General features: G+C 47.3%; 1 protein-coding gene across 1 annotated transcript in view; it reads right to left on the reverse strand.

The window, feature by feature from the left end:
• Nucleotides 1–18326, reverse strand: part of DISP3 (dispatched RND transporter family member 3) — a 30318-nt gene extending 11992 nt beyond the window's left edge. The window contains exons 1-9 of the mRNA XM_047871651.1: nucleotides 17231–18326; nucleotides 16088–16307; nucleotides 6581–6717; nucleotides 5572–5706; nucleotides 5107–5267; nucleotides 3715–3854; nucleotides 2609–2757; nucleotides 2225–2386; nucleotides 1037–1198 (exon numbers count right to left, since the gene is read on the reverse strand). Coding sequence (XP_047727607.1) covers nucleotides 1037–1198; nucleotides 2225–2386; nucleotides 2609–2757; nucleotides 3715–3854; nucleotides 5107–5267; nucleotides 5572–5706; nucleotides 6581–6717; nucleotides 16088–16307; nucleotides 17231–18326 — 2362 coding nt within the window. The remainder of the gene's footprint in view (nucleotides 1–1036; nucleotides 1199–2224; nucleotides 2387–2608; nucleotides 2758–3714; nucleotides 3855–5106; nucleotides 5268–5571; nucleotides 5707–6580; nucleotides 6718–16087; nucleotides 16308–17230) is intronic.
• Nucleotides 18327–18968: the final 642 nt, after the last annotated feature.

Genomic DNA, 18968 nt, shown 5'->3' on the forward strand with positions numbered 1-18968 from the left:
ATGGAGTTTGATGCATGTGCCTGGGCGGGCAGGAGAGGAGCCGGGGATGTGGCGGGAGTGGGGGGGAGGGGGTTGGCTCCAATTTAGGAGGGGCTCTTCAGGCACCTCCCTGAGCCACACTCGATTATCATGCATTTGGCTAATGCCAATACCAAGGGGAAGGCCAGGTTAATACGGACACCGCCCTAACTAAACGAAGGCAATTAGAGCGGTCAGAGGATCCTCTCCTAGGAGCAGGAAGCACTTGCCCAAGCATCTTCTCCTTTGGTTCTAACTGACCTGGCCAACTTCCCCTGCCCCCAACGCTGACCTCAGGCTCTCCTCTGGACCAGACTACCTCTAAGGTGAGGAGACATCTTTAACTCACCTCTTTGCTCATCCCTGACACCAACTCCATCCCCAAATCCTATGGCTTTCACCTCCTAAAAACCTCGTGGCTCCGCTGCCCCCATAAGCACGCTGGCTTCAGGCCCACCATCTCAAGTTCAGATGAGGGCACTGGCCTCCTACCTGGTCTCCCAGCCAGCTTGCACCCTGGCCCTACCAACCACTACTACACAGTGCCTGGGAGACTCCATCACAGCCCTACTGTGCTCAAAACCCTCCACTAGCTCTCCCTGCCAATTAGAATAAAATGCAGACTCCTCGCTGTAGCCCTCCAGACCCTGGCCCTGCCTACCTGGCTGGCCTTAGCTCCCGGGGCTGCCTCTCTCAGACTTGGCCCTGGTCTTGCCCACCTGTCTTCTCTTCTCTCTCGAGCTCCCCAGGTGCCCTGTTCTTTCTCCATCACAGCTCAGATCCACTATTACAACACTGGCCCCTGGCAGGCAAATGAACTCCCTGAGTTCAGGAAGCCTGTCCTGCCCACTGCGGTCTCCCCAGCACCCAGTAAATACCTGTTTCAGGAAACGCGGAAACACTCAGGCTCAGTGATTTGCTGAGGTTGCACGTCACATCTCTCAGGCTGACAGTCTTGGAGACCCGAAACTCCAAAGAGAGCAGGGAGCCACAGGGGACACCCCGATGGAACTCTCACCTGAACAGGTGATGCATGATATGCCCTCAGCGCTCAGGTTGTACTTGAGATCCAGCAGCACCTGGATGTTGGTATCGGGCCGGAAGAGCAGGGGGGCCCGGCTGGCGGGGCGGAGCCGGCTGGCAAACACCAGGGACAGGATGAGGACGGAGACAAAGAGCCCTGCCAGGATAGGACGCCGTGCTAGGTGGGGCCAGGGCGCAGGAGGCACCCACAGCCCCAGGTGAGAGGTGTTCCCTTTGTGGGGTGGCAGGGTGGGGCGGGGGCCCAAGGGAGCTGGCAGAGGTATGGTATGCCGGCCTGGGGGTGAAGCCTTGTCAGGGACTGGTCCTTGGTGGCAGGGGGGGGGGGCGGTCGGGGGAGGATGGATGTTATTTGTGTCGTTTGGAGATCAGGCTATAAGCTGCAATCTCAGACTCCTGGATAAGAATCGGCCACTACCTTAGGGCACTTAACAGTTGATAAAGAGCTGGCACACGCGCTTGGTTATACACAACCTTAAATGCTGTCAATTGTTATCATAACAGCAGCACTGAATGTTTCTTGAGCACTTACTGCGCCCCACACACCCGGCTGAGTTCCCTAATTGCCCCACGACTGCCTTGTTAGATACATACTGTTCTTTTTTTTAAGTTTGTTTATTTATTTTTGAGACGCAGAGAGAGAGAGAGACAGAGAGAGAGAGAGAGAGAGAGAGACAGAGAGAGAGAGAGAGGATCCCAAGCAAGCTCCACACTGTCAGTGCAGAGCCCGACGTGCTGCTCCATCCAACTCAGGAACCGTGAGATCACGACCTGAGCTGAGATCAAGAGTCAGATGATTAACCAATTGGGCCACCCAGGCGCCCCTAGATAGATGCTATTCTCCTCCTCAGAAACAGGATAGGAAAGTGAGGCTCAGACTGACTCACAGCTCAGCCTTACTGGCTGGTCACCCAGTTGGTGACTGACTGGTCTGACCGGGTGGTCTGACTCTAGAGCCCAAGCATTGCGGGCTCTGCTCTCCCGCCCAGCATGATGACTGGTGCGTAGTAGGTGCTCAATAAACAACAGCTGTTGTGGGACCGGCTCCATTCTACACAGGAAGGGGGGAGGCCCAGAGAGTGAGACACTAACCCAGGTTCGTTTGCAGGAGGGGGCTGGGATCCCACCGCAAGACACAGGGGAAGGAGGGTGGAGAGCCACTTACCCACGATCACCCAGCGGCTCTTGACGGCTGACCACAGAGCCCAGTGGTACAGCAACTCCTGCAGCTGGGCAATGAGCTGGCCCCGGCTGCCCCTGTCGGGTGCTGGCTGTAGGCTCTCCGGGGGCACAGACACCAGGGACACGTCTCCCAGCTCCAGCGACACTGCCAGGCAGAACAGCGGCCCATCAGAGGCCTGGCCCAGACACCCATCAAAGCCCACCCACGTCCCCGCCCTCCCTAGGGAAGCCCAAATGCTCGAGGGGGATCCCCAAGGGCCATCAGGATCCGCCTGTCCTCAAATCACTTCGTCGAAAGTGACCTCCCTGACAGACACAGCCCCGGGTCCCGCCAGGGTCAGCAGGGCAGGCCTGTGCTGGAACTCACCTGGCTCCTCCTCCACATTCAGCAAGGGGATGTCATCATCGAGGTAGGGCATGGGGCCCTGGGTGGGGCTGCCCCCAGCCCGCTCGGGGGCGGCAAACACGTCCCCGGGGAGGTGCAGGGAGCTCTTGCGGCCACACTTCTGGTGGCAGCTACGGACAGAGTCGGGGAGAGGGGTGAGCCCCGAGGGCCCCAGGTGTGCCAGGAGGGTGGGGCAAACCCCCCTCACCCCCTCCCCCCACCGCCCACCACGTGAGCCCAGGCCTCAGGCTGCTGCGGACATCTTCCGAGGACACACGTCACGGACTCCCAGGAGCTTGTTGCCTGGTTCCTTCCCGGTGCCATCTGCCCCCCAGACCCTCGGTGCCCCCCTTCCTCTGGACAAAGGGTGACAGCAGCCATGACCCAGGGAGAGGGACCCCCGCCCTGGTGTGCCCTGCCCCAAGCCCAGAGACCCTGTCATTCCCAGCACCCAAGCTCAGCCAGCCACCCAGGCCAGACCCCATGTGGCCTCCCCCACTCTCCCTCCTTGCCCCACCACTCGGGCCATGAGACCCCAACCCCCCGACCTCTGGCAGCAACCGTGGCCCTGACCCGTTCACGTCTGCACACAGCTCACTGTGTCTAAATATGTTTCTCCACCGAGAGGAGAAGCCTGGGGACATTTAGTATGGCACCTGGGCATGGGGTCTGGTCAGATTACGAGGTTTTAATCTCAGCTCTGCTGCCTACTGAATGGGTGAGCTTGAGAATGTCACCCATCCTCTCTCAGCCCTTGTTTCCTCGTGGGTAAGCCCGGCAAAACAAGGGAACCCAGCTCCGAGGGTCCCAGGGACGGGGAGGCGGTGGGAATAAGGTCTTGTGCAAAAGCGCTCTGCCCACTTCCCGGCACGGAGCAGGTAATCACAAATGGTGACTATCAGGGAGGGTTCTTTTCTCCTTCCTTGGTCCCCCAGTAGCACCCAGCATAGAACTGGGCATACAGAAGGTGCTCAATAAAGGATCACAGAGCTTGTAGAAGAGAAGGTGGTATGCTGAGTGGCCCCGGTGGACACGCCCCCTCCCCCTCGCCGCCGCCCCCCCCCCCACGCCTCTGCCCACCTGCTCACCTGGTCTGGCAGGCACTCTCCAGCGGTGCCATGTAAAGGCTCCAGATGCCCAGGGCAGCAGGCATGGTGAACAGCACAGCCAGCCAGCAGCAGGACACGATGAGAGACATGAACAGGCCAAAGTCATGGACGGCCGGGATCTGGCAATGGAGAGGTAAGGGTGGGATGTGAGGCTGGTCAGGCCTGGAGCCCAGGGAGTCTGAGACCCTGCAGCCGGACCACCTCCAGAACGAGACGGGATGAGGAGGCTCAGGCTGCCAGGCTGCCAGCCACGGGAACTAGGAGGACATCAAAAGGCAAGGGCTGGTGTCAGGGGACCCAGCAGGGGAGGGACACTCCCAGCTCTGGGTCGGAGACTGGTGTCCATGCTGCAGCCCACTGGCCACAGCGGTGCCTGACTCGGAGCAAGTGCTCGATAGCAGTCATTCCAGGAGCGACTGACAATCAGAGGAAGACAGCACGTTAGACACCAGGCCGTGTGTTAATGAGGGTAAGGAAGAGAATGTTCACATATGCTCCTGGGGCCGAGGAACAACGGGTGTGCTCCAGCGTGTCCCAGGGACCCTCACAGGGATGTGGCGCTCAGAAGGAAACTGTAACCAACAGCAGACAAGCCTTCACTGTTTGTGAAAAACTTGGGACAATCATCTCCTTTTAGTCTCTGAATAAGCTACACAGGAGGGAAGTGAGGCTCAGAGAGGTCTGGAGGTCATGTGGCCCATCACAAAGGTGGAACTAGAGCCCAGCTCTGCCTGTGTTCTGGATGCAGTTCTCTAGCACGGCCTGGATAATCCCAAAGCATCTAGTGGTTTCTCGATGGGACACCCGGCCCAGGTCATTAAATGTTTTGAAGGCTCAGGTGGGCTCACTGCCTTTCAGGTTCTGTCAGCACCAAGGCCCTGGCCCCAACACAGATGCTTCTCCTGAGCCCAACTCAGAGGCCTGAAGGAGCATGGGGCCAGGGGAGAGGGACGTCAGCGAGAGGGGTGACAACACAGTGTGAAGCCGGTGGTTGGAAAGAGCTCTGGACGGAGGGTTAGGGGACTTGATAGGCCACCACTTACCAGTTGTGTGACCTTGGGGAAGTTGCTCTACCTCTCTGGGCCTCAGTTTCTGTATTTGGAAAATAAGGATGTAATTGTACCTTTGTCCTATGTCTTGAAAACTAAATGTGGAAGAGCTTTGGAAATTGCCACATACCCTTCAGGGCAGAGGTTGGATGACTACCATTTGTTAAGTTCTGGTAATGGTGACTAGTAGCCAGAATGGTGTCTAGGGACATGGCAAGTGCCTTGAGGCAAAAGCTATGTGGGGCATGTGGGAGGAGCAGAGTCCAGGGCTCGTGGTGGGGGGAAGGAAGAGACGGGGCCAGGGACAAAGGCAGTCTCGCACCTGGGAGAAGACATTAGCTGCATAGGCAGCGGCCGTGGTCAGGGAGGTGAAGAAGGTGGCCTTTCCTGCCGTCTGGATGGTGTGGATCATCCGCAGCTGTGGGTCTTCCAGGTGGGTAGCCTGGCGGTAGGTGTTGATGAATACAAAGACATCGTCCACACCTATGGGAGGGAGTCCCAGGCCAGCAGGAGCAGGCTCAGGATCATTTTGCTATATCCAGAATCAGGCCCAAGCTGGGCCTAGCCCAATCCTGAGTCTGCCCCAAGAGGTCAGGCTTCAGGGGAGTCCTGCTTCTCAGTCTGGAGTTTGGAAAGACCCATCCAACTTTGGCTCTACCCACTCGAAATCCAAGCCCTGCCCTCCATTCTCCCTGCCCTCCCCAGTCCCTGTCTCCAGAACGAGGCCCCTGTTTCCAAATCTTGGCCTCCTTTCCACCTTTCCCACCATGCCACAGAAGCAACTCACCAATGCCCACTATCACAAAAGCAGCCACCCCGTTGAGGATGCCCAGGTACTGGATTCCAAAGACCACATGGTACAGGAAGAGAGCCACCAGGCAGCTGAGGCCGATGCTGGCAATCCCGAAAAAGGACAGGAACACTGGGCAGGGCAAGAGGGGATACAGTGGGAGGATCCAGCAGAACACACACCCTTCAGGGACATAGCTGGGTCCTGTGGCAGCCCTGCACTACCCTGGGTGTGCCCTGCACAGTTCTCACGCCCAGAAAGAAGGGGCCAGGCAGGAGCCCGAGTGGCAGAGGAAGCCACCTGAGTAGGTGGTTCATAGGCCCTCATCTTTGCAGAACCTACCTCAATCGCTAGTAGGGAATTATTATATGTTTAACATCTGTCACCCCAGTAGACTAGAGGTTCCGTGGGGGTAGGAAATGTGTTTGTGATGTTCACCACTGTATCCCTGGCATCTCAGAGCATCTGACACATAGTTGGTGCCCAATTAATATTTGTTACATGGACGAATGAGTGTCTTTTCCATTTGTGAAGGTATTACTAATCTGTTGTTCACCTGGGCAACAGAGAGTACCCACTGTATATGCAGTGAGAAGCAGCCAGGGTACATGGAAAGATGATGCTGTTAAAGTGACCTTGGGGACAGAAGGGCAGCTGCACTGGGACTGTAAAACAGGCTACAGAATAATCCATAAAGAAGGGTCCAGTACTCCAGACTCCCCAAAACCAAATTTTTAGCAAGAAAACGATGGTCAAAGGGCAAAAGGTTAACCACGTGAGGTCCCAGGAGCAGGGGCCCTCAGGTATGGCCCAAGCTGCCTCTGGACCTCAGTCCACCTGCCTGGGGTTGGAAGGTGATTTCTGAGCACCCTTCCCCAGAATCCTTTGACACAATGGATTTGAGATGATTTCTGGCATTCTGGAGAAGGCAGGCTTTGGCCGGACAGGAGCACACAGGAAGGAGAGAAAGGGGCTGGCTCCTGCTGGGCCTTCCAAGGAGGCCTACCTGAGCAGGAGGTGAGAATGTAGACGAGGGCAGCGATACAACTGCTGCTGATGAAGGCCAGGAGCATGTCATTGTTGAAGGTTCTGCGCACCTCGTAATCAAAGAGGTCTGTCCCCCCATACAGAACCTGGACTTTGCTGGAAGGGGAGAGGAAAGACAGAAGTGGGTTGTACTGTTGACACTTGGAAGAGGAGCAGGAGCTACCCACCTCCACAGGGCTCTTTACCTTGGCTCCATGTTAAATCACCTGGGGGTTTCCAAAACTCCTGATGCCCAGGCCGTACTCTAGACAAATTAAACCAGAATTTCTGGGGTGGGGCTGAGTCATCAGTATTTAAAAATCTCCCAGGTGATTCAAACGTACAGTCAAGGTTGAGACCCTGCTCAACACAGATAATAATCAATTATAGTCAAATACTACATCATCTCCCAATTCTCAATTATTCACTGCAAAATTCTAAATTCAAACCAGCTTCCACTTATGCAGTTTTACACTGCTATTCAGTGTGCACTTAACACAAGCTACTCTTCATAATAACAAAAATGTTAACCGGGCTGGTCAAGTAGAGTTTTAAAATACAAACAGGAGTGATATCTGCTTCTGGACACGATGCAGTGATAAGATGAAATCTAGATTTGCCCTCCCCATAAAACTAACAGAAAAATAAGAGAAACTATATAAAACAAGAATCTGGACATGAGACAACACAGGATGATGATTCTTGAGAGATGAGAAGCAAACTGGGCCCTATGGTTATCCTGACTAACAGCCTTGAGAGTTGCTGGGTCTCAGTGTAAACTTATACATGGGTTATGGGGTTCCCCAAAGGAGGCTGAAATTTTTCCAAACTTGATGGAAAACTATAAACCCACTGATTTAAGAAGCTTGAGCAACAAACTCCAAGTACAAAAAAAAAAAAAAAAAAGAAATGAAATGACAACAATGTACATCATAACCAAATTTTTTCAAAACCAGTGACCAAAAGAAAGTCTTAAAAGCAGCCTGAGGAAAAAGGCGCATCACATACAGAAGGACAAAAATAAGAGAGACTTCTCATCAGAAACAAGTGCTAGTGAGACAATAATGGAGCAGCATCTTTTACCTATTGGGAAAAACATCGACCCAGAATTCTATACCCAGCAAAAATATACTTCAAAAGCAAAAGCAAAATAAAGACTTTTTCATTTTTTATTTTATTTTAATTTTAAAGTTTATCTTGAGAGAGACAGAGACAGCATGAGCAGAAGAGGGGCAGAGAGAGGGAGAATCCCAAGCCTGATGTGGGGCTTCAACTCATGAAACCATGAGACCATGACATAAGCTGAAACCAAGAGTTGGCCACTTAACCAACTGAGCCACCCAGGCGCCCCAGTAATACATGAAAGCAGAAGGAATTAATCTCCAGGATCCCTGCACTATAAGAGATGTTAAAGTAAATCCTTCAGGTACAAAGAGAATAACAGATGGAAATATGGATCTATACAAAGGAATAAAATGGATTAAAAATGGTAATGATATGAACAAATATAAAATATTTTCTTATTGCTTATTTAAGTTTCTTTATAAGATAACTGACCACTTGAGCAAAAATAATAATGTAGTGTGGTGTTGATAACACACATGAAAATAAAATACATGAGAACAATACATAGAGGCTGGGAGGAAAGAAATGGTAGCATACTACTGGAAGTGTCTTACACTATACACAAAGTGGTAAAACGTCATCTGAAGGTAGCCTGTGATAATCTAAGATTATATACTATAAACCCTAAGCAACCATTAAAATAAATAAAAAGTTATAGCTAAAAGACTAACAAATGAGGGGCACCTGGGTGGCTCAGTCAGTTAAGTGTCCTACTTCGACTCAGGTCATGATCTCGTGGTTCATGAGTTTTAGCTCTGCATTGGGCTCTGTGCTGACAGCTCAGAGCCTTGAGCCTGCTTCAGATTCTGTGTCTTCCTACCTCTTTGCCCTTCCTCTGCTTGCTCTCTGTCTCTCAAAAATAATTAAATGTTAAAAAAAAACTTTAAAAAAAGACTAACAAAGGAAATAAAACATAATAATAAAAAAACATGGAATCAGTCCAGAAGAAGGCAAAAGAAAAGAAAAGGGGAACAAAGATAGACTTAAGTCTAGCCATATTAATAACTGCATTACCTATAAATGGTCTAAACACCCCAATTAAAAGGCAGAGACAGACTAGATTTTAAAAAAAGCAAGACCTAGAAGCTTACAAGAAACCCACTTTAAGTATAGAAACAAATAGGTTAAAATATTTAAAAAAGAAAGATATATGACATGCTAACTCAAATCAAAAGGAAGCTGGAATGGTTATATTAATAACAAATGAAATAAATTTCAGAGCAAAGAATATTACTAGGGATAAAGAAGACAATTTCAAAATGACAAAGCGTTTGATTCATCAAGACAACACAATCAACCAACTTGACCTGACAGGTATTTATTAAACACCCCACTCATCAACAGCAGAATATGTATTCTTTTTAAGTGCACAAGGGAACATTTAGTAAGACAGACCACAATCTGGACCATAAAACAAGACTCACTAAATTTAAAAGGACTGAAGTCATACAAAGTATGTTCTCTGACCACAAATGAATTAAATTAAAAACCAGCCACAAAATGATATCTGGAAAATTCCCAAATATTTGGAAACTAAATAACATACTTTTAAATAACACACAGGTCAAAAAAGAGATCAAAGGGGAAATAGAAAGTATTTTGAATTGAATGAAAATGAAAACACAACATGTGAAAATCTGTGGGATATGCTAAAACAGTACCAAAAGGGAATTTATAGCAATAAATGCCTGTATTGGAGAAGAAGAAACATTTCAAGTTAATGGCCTCAGCTTCTACTTCAAAAAAGTAGAACAAGATAAAAATTACATGTAAAGTAGGCAGACAAAAGGAAATAACAAAGATCAGAGAAGCTAATGAAATACAAAACAAAACCAATAGAAAAAAAAATCAGAGAAATCTAAAGCTAGTTCTTTGAGAATATTAAAAAAAATTTGATAAACCTCTAGTCAGAATGATCATGAAAAAAGAGAAAATACACAAGAAATATGTGACATCACTAGTTTTACAGATATTTAAAAGATAGTAAAGGAATATTATGAACCACTTCCTACCAACAAATTTGACAAATGAAATGGACAGATTTAATGTTAGACTCAAAACTACCAAAGCTCATGCAGGAAGCAATAGATAACTTTAATAGCCCTATCTATGTATATTAAAAAATTCTTCCCATAAAGAAAATTTCAGGCCCAGACAGTTTTATTGATGAATTCTATCACATATTTAAGGAAGAAAGAATACTAGTTCTATGCAAAGTCTCCAGAAAACTAAAGAGAAGAGAATACTTTCCAACTCATTCTATAATAGCATAATTACCCTGATACCAAAATAGGACAAATACATTACAAGGAAACTACAGCCCAATATCTATGTTGAACATATTGTGCCCATGAACACAAAATACAAACAGAATACAAAATACAAAATGGAATCTAACACTATATAAAAAGGAAACTATATCATGACCAAGAGCTGGGGGGAGGGGGTGCTTGGGTTGCCCCAGGAATGTAAGCTTGGCTTAACATTAAAAACTCAATCAATGTTATTCACTACATTAAACTAAAAAAGAAAAATTGTGTGATCTCTCTTTAGACACAGAAAAAACATTTGAAAAAATTCAACATTCATTATTGATTAAAAAAAAAAGCTACCAGCAAATTAGGGATAGAGGGAGCCTTTTTAACCTGATTAAGGACATCTACAAAAACCCTACGTAATTTTGATTAGGAATAAGACAAGAATGTCCTCTCTCATTACTTTTATTCAACCTTATACTGGAGGTTCTAGCTAGTGCAATCAGCCAAGAAAGAAAAATAAAAGGCATCTAACTTGGAAAGGAAGAAGTAAAACTGTTTTTATTAGCAAAGATATAATTAACTATGTAAAAAATCTAATGTGATTTACCAAAAAACTTCTAGAACTACTAAGGGAGATTAGCAAGGTTACAGGATACAAAATCAATTATATTACTATATACTAGTAATGAGCAATTGAAAATTAAAATTAAGAAAATAATACCATTTACAACAGCATAAAAACATGAAATAGGGATACATCTGACAAAAGATGTATATACTACATTCATGGGTAAGAAGACTCAATATTGTTAAGATGTCAGTTCTCAAGTTGATTTATGGATTCAGCACAACCATAATCAAGATCCCAGCAGACATTTTTTTTTCCTGGAGAAACAGACAAGTGAATTCTAAAATTCAAATAGAAATGCAAAGGACCTAAAATAACTAAAATAACTGTAAAAAAGAATAAAGTTGGGAGGCTTAACAGATATAGTATAAAGACAAGATATGGTATAAAGCTATCATAATTAAGGCAGTGTGGTACTCATGTGCAAATAAAGAAACAGATTGATGGAACAGAACAGAGAGTCCAGAAATTAACTTATATATCTATGAACAATAGATTTTTGTCCTAGGTGCAAAGGCAATCTTTGTTGAAGGAATAATCTTTTTGACAGGTGATGTTTGAACAATTGGGTATCTGTATAAAAATATGTGGCATCTTGGGGTGCCTGAGTGGCTCAGTTGGTTAAGCAACCAACTTCAGCTCAGGTCATGATTTCACGGTTTGTGAGTTCGAGCCCCGTGTTGGGCTCTGTGCTGACAGCTCAGAGCGTGGAGCTCACTTCGGATTCTGTGTCTCCCTCTGTCTTCCCCTCCCTTTCTTGTGCTCTGTCTCTCACTCTGTCTCAAAAATAAATAAATGTTTAAAAAAATTTTAAAAATATGGCATCTCCATACACTGGGTTACTGCTCAGCATCTAAAAATAATAAACTATCAATGCCTGCAATAACATGGATAGAACTTAAAGTAATTAGGCTGAAAGGGGTCAACCAAAAGAGTGTATACTATATGATGCCATGGATATAAAATTCTAGAAAATGAAAACCAGTATGTAGTAATAGAAAACAGAAAGTGGTGCCTGGGGTAGGGGTGGAGAGGCGAGAAGAGGCAGGATGGACTCATTAGCCAGGGGACATGAGGAAACTTTTGGGGGTGATGGATATGTTCACTATCTTGATTATGGTGACAAGTGAATGGTATATACATGTGTCAAAACTAATCAAACTGTAAACTTTAAGTATGTGCAGTTGGTTGTATGTCAATTACATCTCAATAAAGCTGTTTTTAAAAACAAACAGAACACTTAAAAGTAAAATAGAAAAGATCTCTGAATTATCTACTTTTTAAGTTATATAGATCAATTGATCTTTCATTAGAGTAGACAACTGAAAATTCAAGCAATTTTTTAAATGTTTATTTGTTTTTGAGAGAGAGAGAGAGAGAGAGAGTGCACAACTGGAGGAGGGGCAGATAGAGAGGGAGACAGAGGATCTGCAGCAGATCTGTGCTGACAGCAGAGTGCCTGATGCAGGGCTTGAACTCATGAACCATGAGATCATGACCTGACTCCAAGTTGGACTCTTAACCAACTGAGCTACTCAGGAACCCCAAGCAATTGTTATTCATTCACTCATTCATTCGTACAGCATTTATAGAGTGCCTTCTAAGTTCCAGGTCCTATTTTAGTTGCTGGCTATAAAAAGACACAGGCCCCAATTTTCACTCTCAGGTATAAAGGAATAGTTCATGGAAGACAAGTATTCCTGCCAAGAACTACTAAAAAGATAAAATTCAGAAATCATCTGTTTGATGACAGTAGAAGGTTCCTGAAGTAATGAGAAGTAGAGGGACTCCAGAAAGATTCCATAAAGGGAAGAACCTAGGAAAGGTAAGCTGTTCTTCTACAGCTATTTTCACCCTGGAGGCATCTGCTGATTCTGAACGCAGGCAGAAAGATGTGAAAATCGAGGCTAGGAGTCAGATGAACTAGCAGAGTTTCCCCTCAGCACTTTGGTTAAATACTGGAGCTGCATGAAGCATTAGGCTAGAAACCTAAGCAAAAAGCTTCTTTAAAAATGTGGCATGGAGTTTCTGTTGTTTTGTGTGTGTGTGTGTGTGTGTGTGTGTGTGTGTGTGTGTGTGTGTTTGTAGTTTTGAGAAACAAAGATTAGAGTTTGGAACTTGTTAGGGGAAAGAGTTCTGTAGAATACACCAGACTCCCAATAGAAAGTCCTAGAGAACCAAGGGCAAACAAGGGGCAGACTGAGGCTTTCCAGGGCTGCAAAACAGCCTTGACTCAATAAAATGGTTAAGGTGATCAGTCACAACTCTGTCTGCCTAGTGGAAGGAATGATAGACTTTCTGTGCAGGAAATAATATCACCTGGACCTCTTTGTTTTTTTATACATAATGTTTATCGCTCAATAAAAATAACCAGGCATACTCATAGGCACGACCGCATGACCAAAAACCAAGTGAAAGAACAGACTACAGAAACAAATCCACAGCTTATCCCTATGTTGAAAGTCAGCTGATAAGGACTTTAAAATAATGATAATTTAAAAAATAATAATAATATGTTTAAGGACAGAGAGGATACTATGGACAAAATAAATAAAATGATGAATTTCACCAGGGATTTAGATAAATAACAAAGAATCAAATGGAAATTCTCCACAGAAAAACTTACCATTAAAATGTCAACAGACATTAAGTGGCAGATTAAATATAACAAAAGACTGGATCAGTGGACTAGAACATCTAAAACACAGAAAGAAACGAAACATAGAAAGTAACAAAAACCAAAACATAGAAATAAAAAATAAAAAACCTAGAAAAGATCCCTGAAAACACATGGGACTCAGTGAAAAAAAATCTAACATTTGTGTAATCAGAATCTTAAAAGGAAAAGAAACATAGAATGAGGTAGAAGCAATATTTGAAGCAGTAATAGCCAGGAAAACTCCCCAAACTGATGAAAGTTATCAATCTACAGATTCAAGAAGTTCTGTGCACCCCAAGCAGAACAAATTCAAGGAAAACTACACCTACATAACTCATGGTAAGACTGGTGAAGCCAAGGAGAAAAATCTTAAATGCAGCCAGAGAAAAAAAAAGACAATTTTTCCAAGGAACAACAAAAATATTTACAGCTGACTTTTCCACAGGAATGATGGAAGTCAGAACACAATGGATTGACAGCTCTAAAGTACTAAAAGAAAATAACTACCAATTTATAATTCTATACCAGCAGAAATATACTTCAAAAATGAAAGTAAAATAAAGATGTTTTCTAGGCAAAAACACAGAATTTATCCTCAGCAAATATGCACTTAAAAAACTATTAAGAAGAGGTCTACAGACACAAGGAAAATGATTCTAGGGGGAAACATGAAATTGTAGAAAGTAATGAAGAGCAACAGGAAAAGTAAATATGTGAGTAAATATAAATGAGTACTGACTTAGTAAAATAATAATGTGAAATCATGCGGGGCTTCAATGTATATAGAATTAAAATGCATGCAACAAAATGCAAAAGGCTAAAGGGTATAAAAGCAGTGAACATGTTCTAAGATTCTAATATTATCAGAGATGTAGTGAAAGTGATCATTTGTATTATTCTGTAGTTAAGTCAAGGTGCATGTTGCCATCTCTTGGGTAACCAGTCATAAAGTAGTAAAAAGATCCAATTATTCCAAAAGAAGATACTAAAGTCTATAGGGACTCTGCTTTTCATTGCTCCTATGAAGCTCTAGGGTGATGGGAAGGGGAAGAGAGGCTTTTTTACCCAGGCAGAGGTTTTGTCTTAACAGCTGAACATATTACGCAGTGGTAGTTTTTGGTATTTGAACCCTAAAGATCCTCCTGCAGGCAGCCCCTCCCAGTTTCCCACCCTAGCCAAGTACCTTTCTCTGGAACACCTCTATTTGTTCATCCACCCCCACCCACCCACTCATTCATGCCCAAGATAAATTCCTACTGAGGGGTTCCTGGCACTGTCCTAGGGACTAGGCCTATAGAAAGAAGCCAGGAACAATCCCAGCCCGCAACAAACTCACACTCTCTTGAAACATAATGAAACTAGACCTTCCTCAAACTTTAACATGCATACAAGTCATCTAGGATCCTGTAGGTCCAAGAAAGGCCTGGAGATTCTGCATTTATAACAACCCCCCAGGTGAAACAGATGCTGCTGATCTGAGGAATGCACTTTGAGTGACAAGGAATTAAACAGCTAAAATACAGACTGACAAGTGCCATGATGAAATTGTAGCTCAGAGAGGTGAAAGAGCTCACGGAAACTCCCAAGCGGACTAAGTCACTGGTATGTGACCTTAGACATATCTAACTCCAAAGCTCAGGTATGCTCTTTCGTTCCTCCTCTAGTGAGAAGGAAGGGCATGGTGGAAGGGGGGTGGAGTGGGCTTTCAATCCAGCTTCAGGGAAAAACTGCCCAGGCTGGATCTTAGTGGATGAGCAGGGGTTTGTTTAGCAAAGAAGCAGGGCCAGGAGAAGGTTCCTAGTGCAGCGACTGGCATAAAAACAAAAGGGGTAAGGGCTCTGGATTGGAAAGGTTGGCTTTTAGTGCCAATCCCACCACTTATGGGCTTTATAATTTGGACAACTCACTTAATAGGGCTGTGCCTCGATTTCCTCAACCATAAGATGGAGATGATCATAATAGCACCTGCCTCATTGGGTCGGTGTTGAGAATTAAATGAGATGGTGTGTATAAGGGGCTTATACCTGCACTGTGCCACATAAATGTTGGTTCTGATTATCATAGTTGTTGCTCAATGCAATGGATGAGTAATGGAAGGAACAAGGGTATTTCAGGCAGAATGATTCATTTGCCTGGAGCTGGCCTGTCAGGGCAGGGGATTGAGAGGCATCACAGTTATTGCCCATCAGGACTGATAGATGAACTATTTAATGCCCTTTCTGGGTGAGGAAGGGCCTACATGTATTTTTAGACACATAGCCCAAGGTTTGGAGGACAACCAAAGCACCCACTACCTGAGAGCACCTTCACATCTCTTGGCTCACCTCCTCCTAATGCCTCCAGAAGGTATCGGGACTCATCATCCCCATTCTACAAGTAGGGAAACTGAGGCCCAGAGAAGTAGAGGCATATTTGCCAACTCTCTCTCTGGGTAGAGGAGGCAGACAGGCCAATACTCCCTGGTCAGTACTCTTTCCAGAAAGCCCTCTAGGCACCATCTCAGGAGAAAAATCAATATCCAAGACTTCTTAGGCAAAAGCCCTGGGATTTCCTACCTCCTCCAAAGCTTTCATGTTCACTAACCATCAGCACTGATCAAGAAAAGGGGCTTTTTGAGCTGTCAGAGTGACAGTGAGGATGTATCTGGCTCTGCCCCTGATTCAGGAAGAAAGACTTCCTAGGGAGAAGGTTCAGGGGAGGTGATCTGGGGTTTATGAGAAAGAAGCATTCGAAAGACAATTTCCTACCCTAACACAGCCCTTTCCTGATAGACACAAGGACAAACAGGCACTGCGTGCAGCTGGACCTCCTACCTACCTAGTAGACTGCTTGGCCAGCATGGCCACGTAGGTGACCACAAAGCTCTGAAACTTGGCCCGCTGCTCCTCCCAGCGATCGTCCACTGAGTAGTAGTTGGGCAGGGGTGCTCCAAAGAGGATCTCGCTGCGCAGTAGGGAGCTCTTGAGGTTTTCTGCGGAGAGGCCCTCGTCCACATACCAGTAGAACTCGGGGTGAGTCATGGCCAGCTCTAGGGAGCCTGCAGGGGCAGGGGTGGTGGCCCAAGGAGCTCAGAGGGCAGCTCCCCACAGCCCTCCATCAACATCATCCTGTCCTCCTTGCTAATCTCACTCCTTTCTAAGGAGGTGGCACTCCCCCTCAGGCTGCCTCCAGCTGTCTCAAATGGAACAGAGCAACGGTTTAAAGAATTCACTGCCCAAGAGCAGCAGTCCCCCAGACCTGCTCAGGCAGCCCCCAATAAATTCACATTTTATTTGCATGTGAACCTCACCTAATTCCAAGGCTCAGTCTTTGCAGCCCTCGAGTTCCACCTTTCCATTACAGTCCCCATTCATCTGCCTAGAATCCTGCCCGTGTGCCCCTTAGAAGGCACACCCAAGCACCCAAGCCCCACCCCACGACCATTCTCTAGCCCACCCACCTTTCAAGTCTCATCCCTAAATTACTACAAACTAACCCCACCTTGGTCTCCCTTCAACTTGTCTCTCTCCCCTATCTACCTCTGATTAGATGCCCGGTCCTCTAACCACACCTGGGTTTCCCTCTAACCAACCTCATGCCCAAGCCCTACCCCACCCATTCTTTAACTGGCCAGTTTCCCACAATCCAGGTCTGCACCCAAACCTTCCTTGCCTCTCTCAGATCCCATCTCACATCCTACCCTGCTGCCAGCCCTTCGCTGTATCACCTTCAGGTCACGCCCAGCAGGCAGCTCGAGCCTGAGTCTGCCCACAGCAGAGTCCCACCCCATTCTCCTTCAGGTGTGAGTCCATGGCCAAATTTCCCATGGGTCTCTAAAGTACCTTCTCTCAATCTCATGAAGACCCGCCCTCAGCCTCACTGAGGACCCGCCCCTTACAAGCCCCACCCACCCAAGGGCTCCACCCCTTACAAGGCCCTCCCCAGCAGGCTGTGTCCCCAGCCACACACAAGTCTGCTCACCCCGGATGTCGGCCAGATCCTGGCCCATGCCATCATAGTAGATCTTGCCGCCTCTCTCAGTGGGGAAGAAGTAGGTCATGAGCGAGCTGGGTGGGGAGCAGTAGGAGTAGGACCCTAGTGGAAGGTCCTTGAGCACCTCATGGGGTTTCCAGCAGAACTCCCGGAAGCCCGGGTGGTCCATGATCTTGCGCTCAATCTCGTGGATTGTGACCAGCCGCTCACTGGTGAAAATGTTGCGCTCTGCGTCGCCACGGGCCAGGAAAATGAGCTCAATGCGCCAGTGCGCATGTGTCTGGGTGTTGGCGCTCACATAAGAACGTGAGTAGTCCCAGCGCGAGGCACCCCTGCGGGCTCGGCTCTGATTGGCCGCAGCCACAGCACGGGGCGGGGTGCTGGGTTGGCACCGTCCATTCTTCTGCATCCCCTGGTTCATTGGGCCTTCACTCTGGTTGGCTGCCAGATCCACCAGGGTTGGGGCCTCCCGCCGAAGACGCCCACTCCGATTGGCTGCTGGTTTCTGGTCTGCGGAAGTGTCAGGGGATATGCCTGGGCCACGCCTTGGGGCCGCAAAGACTGCCCGTGGGGGCCTGGTGACCGGTCGAGAACGGTTGCCCAGATGCAGCTGCTGCAGCTGCTCTGAGATAAGGCGCTGGAGCGTCTCAGAAGTGAAGTCAGCCAAGTCGCGCCGGTTGCGCCCCCAGGACCCAAACTGGGACTTAAGTGCCAGCGCGAGGGCATCAAAACGCTGGGAGGCCTCATGGTTGCGGATCTCAAAGGCGTTGTAGGAGATGTCAATGTCCAGCGGCGGGTAGTAGAGGAACATGAAGGCCGACAGGGCCATGGGGATGCTGCAGCCCAGGAAGAGCACCAGCCCTGCACAGCAGGGATTTGTGAAAGCCCAGCCCAGGGTGCTCCAGAAGCCCGAGGCAGGCGGCCGGGAAGGCAAGGTCCAACGCCTCCAGCAACACTGCCCTCCTTTCCCAGCTCGGGGCCCTGGCTTCTGGGCCCTCCTAAAGGCCTCACCGGTTGCTTCTTCCTCTTCCTGCTCCTCCTCTAGCCACACGTCTTGCAGCAAGGGGTCATCCTCCGAGTCCATAGCCTACAGGAGAGGGAGAGGGTCAGCAGGCTAGAGAGAGGGAGAAGACGGTGCCCTGTGGCTGCAGTCGCCCAGCCCTGGGTATTAGACCCGTCCACAAATACCGCGATGGAATTGCATCGCGTGGGCATGTAACTCAACTGAACTTCATCGCTTGTACACAAAACAAAGAAAAATATGTTACTGGTCCATCACCTCCCCCAACTAGATCTTGGCTTTCGAGGCCACAGGAAAGGGAGAATCACAGCCCGTTTGCAAACAGAAGAGACATTCCTCCCTGTGTAAGGGATACTGGGGCGGGGAGGTGGGGGGGTGGACTCTGACTACACACGATTTCTCAACTTCCTCTTCATGCTTTGATTCTAGAACTCATGGCCAACAGGAGGCGTTACTCCACTGCCATCACTTTTACTTATAGTTAGCAACTCTAAAATAGATCTACCCTGTGACCCAGCAATAGCACTGCTAGGAATTTATCCAAGGGATACAGGAGTGCTGATGCATAGGGGCACTTGTACCCCAATGTTTATAGGAGCACTTTCAACAGTGGCCAAATTATGGAAAGAGCTTAAATGTCCATCAACTGACGAATGGATAAAGAAATTGTGGTTTATATACACAATGGAATACTACGTGGCAATG

Source organism: Prionailurus viverrinus, chromosome C1 (assembly GCF_022837055.1).
Source record: "Prionailurus viverrinus isolate Anna chromosome C1, UM_Priviv_1.0, whole genome shotgun sequence".
NCBI lineage: Eukaryota > Metazoa > Chordata > Mammalia > Carnivora > Felidae > Prionailurus > Prionailurus viverrinus.